Here is a 7,309-nt window from a genome sequence, read left to right on the forward strand (position 1 = left end):
GCGGTATGCACAGAACAAACCGTTCGTGCAACCGCTCGCTACCGGTACAAACCCTACCTGATACAATCCTCAACCCCTGCTGGGAGAACGCTGCTATCTATCTACCTACCTGCCTACTTACTGACCGGATCCCCAACAACCCTACTTGTTTCCTCTGGAGCCTCACCAGGACATCCCTCTAATCCTGCACCTCCTCCTACATGGATAAGTACCCCATAGGGGATCCCACCATTCCTGAGTTACTCCCTCTTATGAATTTCTGACCTGGTATAAGTTAAATCAGTTACATGCAATGTTCCCTCTAATTTTTTACTGTGCTGAGCAAATAAAAAAATTTCTGAGCGCAAACCTTTAGACTGAGCAATTTCATCAAAAATCATATATTGTCACAAAAAGTGCATGCTGCCATTAACTAATGGGCTATAGTTTGATAGAATATTAGTAAATCGTTTTAACTGTTCAACCAATTTTACAGTTTATTATACTGTAAACTTGGTTGTGAACAGTTAATACGATTTACTAATATTCTATCAAACTATAGCCCATTAGTTAATGGCAGCATGCACTTTTTGTGACAATATATGATTTTTGATTAAATTGCTCAGTCTAAAGGTAATAGTAATAATAAATGTTCAATAGGCTATTTTTAAGCTGTGGTTACATTTTGGCACCAAGTTTGAAAAGTTTACACAGTAAAGTGAATACATTCCAAACACAGTCCTGGTTTCCTGACAGATATAATGCATACTGTTCACAATTGTGGGGCTACAGTAACACATCCATCCATTATAGAGATGTGTTTGTTCTCAGTGCTGGCAAATGAGCTACTGTGCACAGTGCAGCTCAGGAGAGAACTGGGCAGGGTAGAAGAGGGACATTTGGGGGACATGCAGGTGTTCAAGGTTAGTACAGGGGTTCCTTTAGTAGTTCAGGGTGGTGGGAGCCATTACCAAGGCAGACGCACCACCTTATGGTATGGGTATGGCACTAATAAAAGGTTTCCTTTTTGAAAGCCAAATGCACATTTTCACAGTGTTACACCAGCACACAGTATGTTGCAGTTGTAATGAGATTCATTTTGAGTGGTAGCCAACAAAGCAACGCACCTCCAATGCACATATCTTGCTGTGCATCATTAATACACCACCATGCAATGTGTCACAATGCATTTCCAAAATTGAGGCATGCCCATTTTGTGAGACATTTAGCTGCTTTGCCACTGCCAGCCTATTGATCCCAAACTCCCTCAAAATGCCAGGTCATTGCGGACGGCATCCAGCAGTATAGAAGTGTTCTGCTGGCTGAGTGGATCTTCTGGTGTTTGACCAGCCGTGACTTGGCCCCCGCGAGCCCCCCCGTGCACTTACCTCACGGATGGTCATGGACCCGGTCACTTCAGTCCCCGGCTTCCCGCGTCTCCGTCCTCCCGAGTCCCGGCGCCTCCTCCTCGGCCAATGGCATGAAGTTGGCCTTTCGGCCAATCAGGAAGCGGGAGGACCCGCTCCCTGATTGGTCAGGAGGAGGATCCGTGTGACAATGGCGAATTTTCATTCGCTATTGTCACACAATGGGCGTGCTCTCGAGGCGCACGCTCTGTTCCCCGGCCGCCACGTCCGTGCAGTCTAAATAGGTGCGCGGTCTAAATAGATGCTTGCGCGGGACCGTAATTTTCACTGCGCGTCCGCGCATGCGCGCACTTTAGGGGGAACATTGGTTACATGTATGCTCTGTCTCTCACCGCAAGGAAGTACACATTATCTACTATGCTGCATATCTGTTACTACCAGGCAAATCATACACTACTCATATACTAACCCTAGTGCTACAGTCTGCTGTGCTTTAGCTTCCATGTCCAGGGACAGTTTCACCCACTATGATGAGTTAAGAGAGTTAAGTCGGGTGATTTAACATATCTCTCCAATACTACTGAGTGGAATTCTGCAGCTGTAGATCCAATCTCTCATTATATATATAACCAGAGCGTTACATCACTACAGCAACCTGAGATCCCCCAGCATCAGTAGACCCTACAGCACCCCCCTTGCCATTACATACATTCAGTGCTGGAGGTGCCGGAACTGCGTTCCCCCACGTTCCTACTGAAAAAAAGCGATAGATAGATAGATAGAGATATTTTATACATGATTGATTTATTTATATATTTATATATATATAAAAAGAGAGATCTATTTACACAATATATACAGTATCTGACAAAAGTAAGTACACCCCTCACATTTTTGTAAATATTTTATTCTATATTTTCATGTGACAACACTGAAGAAATGAGACTTTGCTACAATGTAAAGTAGTGAGTGTACAGCTTGTATAACAGTGTAAATGTGCTGTCCCCTCAAAATAACTCAACACACAGCCATTAGTGTCTAAACCGCTGGCAACAAAAGTCAGTACACCCCTAAGTGACAATGTCCAAATTGTGCCCAAAGTGTCAATATTTTGTGTGGCCGCCATTATTTTCCAGCACTGCCTTAACCCTCTTGGGCATGGAGTTCACCAGAGCTTCACAGGTTGTCACTGGAATCCTCTTCCCCTCCTCCATGATGACATCACAGAGCTGGTGGATGTTAGAGACCTTGTGCTCCTCCACCTTCTGTTTGAGGATCCCCACAGATGCTCAATAGGGTTTAGGTCTGGAGACATGCTTGGCCAGTCCATCACCTTTACCCTCAGCTTCTTTAGCAAGGCAGTGGTCATCTTGGAGGTGTTTGGGGTCGTTATGTTGGAATACTGCCCTGCGGCCCAGTCTTTGAAGGGAGGGGATCATGCTCTGCTTCAGTATGTCACAGTACATGTTGGCATTCATGGTTCCCTCAATGAACTGTAGCTCCCCAGTGCCGGCAGCACTCATGCAGCCCCAAACCATGACACTCCCACCACCATGTTGACTGTAGGAAGACACACTTGTCTTTGTACTCCTCACCTGGTTGTCACCACACACGCCTGACACCATCTGACACCAAATAAGTTTATCTTGGTCTCATCAGAGCACAGGAGATGGTTCCAGTAATCCATGTCCTTAGTATGCTTGTCTTAAGCAAACTGTTTGCAGGCTTTCTTGTCCATCATCTTTAGAAGAGGCTTCCTTCTGGGATGACAGCCATGCAGACCAATTTGATGCAGTGTGCGGCGTATGGTCTGAGCACTGACAGGCTGACCCCACCCCCCACCGCTTCAACCTCTGCAGCAATGCTGGCAGCACTCATACGTCTATTTCCCAAAGACAACCTCTGGATATGACGCTGAGCACGGCACTCAACTCCTTTAGGGGACCATGGTGAGGCCTGGTCTGAGTGGAAGCTGTCCTGGTAAACCGCTGTATGGTCTTGGCCACCGTGCTGCAGCTCAGTTTCAGGGTCTTGGCAATCTTCTTATAGCCTAGGCCATCTTTATGTAGAGCAACAATTCTATTTTTCAGATCCTCAGAGAGTTCTTTGCCATGAGGTGCCATGTTGAACTTCCAGTGACCAGTATGAGAGAGTGAGAGTGATAACACCAAATATAACACTCACCTGCCCCCCATTCACACCTGAGACCTTGTAACACTAACGAGTCACATGACACCGGGGAGGGAAAATGGCTAATTGGGCCCAATTTGGAGATTGTCACTTAGGGGTGTACTGACTTTTGTTGCCAGCGGTTTAGACATTAATGGCTGTGTGTTGAGTTATTTTGAGGGGACAGTAAATTTACACTGTTATACAAGCTGTACACTCACTACTTTACATTGTAGCAAAGTCTCATTTCTTCAGTGTTGTCACATGAAAAGATAGAATAAAATATTTACAAGAAATGTGAGGGGTGTACTTACTATTGTCAGATACTGTGTATATATTATTTATTTATTTTTTTTTTTGTTAGGGCTTTATATATTTTTAGGTATTTCCTCATGGCTATATTCAATGCCCCTCATTTTGTTGCTGCAGTAATTCTGGTTTTGGTGTGCGTTGTATTTGTACAGACAGGAAAGGGAACGGCGCGGAGATCTCATTGTAACGTTTGACATTTCGAAGGCATTTTCAGTTGAATATTAAAGGATCTGAGCTGACTGGGCTGTCCGTCCCGGGGACACTCACACTGATAAGGATCTGAGTTTACTTTGGACTGGATCCTAACCCTGGACCAAGGGCAGGCCATGGTTTCATCAGAGGGCGGAATGTTCCATCGTCCAGTGTACAAGGTGTTTGTCACCAGCGAGCTCAGTCGCTTTCATCTCGTGGTCGAGGACGGTCAGCGTTTTACGCCTACATCGCTCTTTATTCCACGCTGATGACTTCCTTTGGTAACATGAAGGCCGGGTGCTGCTTTGTCTCCTCCTAATCCCAGAAGTGGCGTCCTCCACAAATATTCTTTATGAACGCACTGACCGTGACGGAAAAACTAACGGCGCACATTTGAAGCTATGAAGACCATCATCGCGGCGTATTCCCGAGACTTGGGCGGTAAGTTTTATCACATTTATGCTGCTGTACTTTATATCATGCAGTCCATCCAGTATTGGGGCTCATTCCCACCATTGTGTTCTCTGTGCTGTACGCAGGATAACAACTCACCTGATCCCATTATAATCTGCTGTACGCAGGATAACAACTCACCTGATCCCATTATAATCTGCTGTACGCAGGATAACAACTCACCTGATAGTTCCTATTATAATCTATGAAGGTCTTCACATAAGTCCTTTGGGTTAGAAAGCAGTGCGTTGCGTTTTTTGTAGTGGCTCACCAAAATGAAAATTCCAGTGCTGAAACCGGAAATTCAGGATACACTTGGCCGAAAACCAAAACCTAAATGGGCAGTTTAAAAAAAAAAGAAAGAAAAAAAAAATAAAAAAACGAACTTTAATTGACTTCATGTGGCTGGCATGTTTGCATTGAAGTCACTAGGGGGCGTTTTGCATTGAAGTCCATGAGATGCGATTTTACATTGGCATCAATGCAAAATTGCGTCTCATTGACTTCAATGTAAAATCGCATCTCATGGACTTGAATGCAAAACGCCCCCTAGTGACTTTGATGCAAAATCCCCTCTCATTGGCATCAATGCAAAATTGCGTCTCATTGACTTCAATGAGAGGGGATTTTGCATTGAAATCAATAGGGGGGCGTTTTGCATTGAAGTCAATAGGACGCAATTTCGCTTTGAAGTCAATGGGATCATTTTTACATTGAAATCAATGAGACCCGTTTTTACTTTGACTTCAAAACAAAAATCGCGTCCCATTGACTTCAATGGGGCATGATTTTGCATTGAAGTCATGGGGGGGGGGGGTGGTGTTTTGCATTAAAGTTGTGGGGGGGGGGGGGCGTTTTGCGTTGAAGTCCATGAGACGTGATTTTGAATTGAAGTCAATGGGAGGCATTTTTGCATTGAAGTCAATGAGAGATTATTTTGCATCTAAGTTACGGGGGGGGGGTGGTTTGCATTGAAGTCACTAGGGAGCATGTTTGCATCAAAGTCAATGGGATGCGATTTTGCATTGAAGTCACTGGGGGGCATTTTTGCATTGAGTCTTTGGTCACAGTGAATCCGACTATGAAATCATGTGACTTCATTTGAATTTGAAGCCGCAATATTTAAAAGCTGCATGCCAATGCGGCTTTAAGTGCGACCTGGAAGACATCCGTGCGGCTTCATGTACAGATGTCTATGCAAGTTGCACCTAAACTTGCAAAAAGTAGTGCAGGAACTGTTTTCAAAATCTGATTTGACCACTTCCATTGCAGACAATAGGGTATGACGGGGACTGAAGTCAATGGGACGCAATTTTGCATTGAAGTCAATGGGACACGATTAACAGTATTAAACTGGCGCATGAGGACAGAAGAGAGGACCCCCTGATATCACAGAAAATAATGATAATAATATTTAGTAATACTATCAGTAAAAGGGACTAATAAAGTAAAAGTCCATAAAAAACAATCCATGCACAGTCCCTGGAGAGGCAGCTCTTGTGGCAAGCGAGAAGGGAGCACTTGTAATGAACTGTAGAGAGAACACAAAGCGCCAATCTGAGTGCCGCGTGAAAGTTTATTTGGCTGTAATACTCACAAACATGGATAGTGTAGAGCGTAATCCTTAGTATACAGGTTGTCCAGGGATACAAACTGTCAATCCAATGATGTGTTCAGGATGGCCTCCAGCGGTCACGGCTCCCGCAGTCCTTACCGGCACTTCCTGGTTCCTGGAAAGCACGGTCGCTCCCTCCTGACGTCACCTCCTGGATGTGACGCAATGGCGCAGGCGACACACGTTTGCGGAGCATGCGCTCCTTCCTCAGGCCTGACCGTTTGTATCCCTGGACAACCTGTATACTATGGATTACGCTCTACATTATCCATGCTTGTGAGTATTACAGCCGATGTTACAGCCTAATAAACTTTCATGCTGCACTCAGGTTGGCTCTTTGTGTTCTCTCTACAATGGGACACGATTGTGCATTTAAGTCTTGACTTTTTATGACTTGTTACCTTGGCGATATGTTTTGGGTCATTGTCATGCTGGAAGACCCATCCATGACCCATCTTCAGTGTTCTGGCTGAGGGAAGAAGGTTCTCATCCAAGATTTTACAATACATGGCCCCGCCCATTGGTCCCCTCAATGTGGCAAAGTCTGGCTGTACCTTTTTAGCAGAGAAACTGCTGCAAAGCATCATGATTCCACCTCCGTGCTTGACTGTAGGGTAGGGACGGGTGACTGTGGGGACGGGTGACTGTGGGGACGGGTGACTGTGGGGACGGGTGACTGTGGGGACGGGTGACTGTGGGGACGGGTGACTGTGGGGGAATGTAGGGACGGTGTCTGTGGGGACGGGTGACTGTGGGGACGGGTGACTGTGGGGACGGGTGACTGTGGGGACGGGTGACTGTGGGGACGGGTGACTGTGGGGAAGAGTGACTGTGGGGAAGGGTGACTGTAGGGGAATGTAGGGAGGGTGTCTGTAGGGAGGGTGTCTGTAAGGGACGGTGTCTGTAAGGGACGGTGTCTGTAAGGGACGGTGTCTGTGGGGACGGTGTCTGTGGGGACGGTGACTGTGGGGACGGTGACTGTGGGGACGGGTGACTGTAGGGACGGGTGTGTGTAAGGGCGGTGTTTTTAGGGTCCTAGTCAGTATTTTTCTTCTTCCTCCAAACACTGTGAGTCGAGTTAATGCCAAAGAGCTCAATTTTGGTCTCCTCTGACCACAGCACTTCCTCCCAATCCTTCTCTGAATCATTTAGATGTTCATTGGCAGACCTCAGACGGCTGTACATGTGTCTTCCTGAGGAGGAGGACCTTGTGGGATTTCAA

The 7,309-nt window shown here is 46.0% G+C and overlaps 1 protein-coding gene across 1 annotated transcript in view; it reads left to right on the plus strand.

Moving 5' to 3' along the window:
- The first annotated feature begins 4,284 nt into the window (after positions 1–4,284).
- The window catches only part of LOC309560676 (diacylglycerol O-acyltransferase 2-like), a 39,331-nt gene continuing 36,306 nt past the window's right edge, over positions 4,285–7,309 (plus strand). The window contains exon 1 of the mRNA XM_082264298.1: positions 4,285–4,460. Within this exon, the coding sequence (XP_082120424.1) occupies positions 4,421–4,460 (40 nt within the window). The 5' untranslated portion in view covers positions 4,285–4,420. The remainder of the gene's footprint in view (positions 4,461–7,309) is intronic.

Source organism: Pelophylax lessonae, assembly GCF_965119305.1.
Source record: "Pelophylax lessonae genome assembly, chromosome: 7".
NCBI classification, from domain to species: Eukaryota; Metazoa; Chordata; class Amphibia; order Anura; family Ranidae; genus Pelophylax; species Pelophylax lessonae.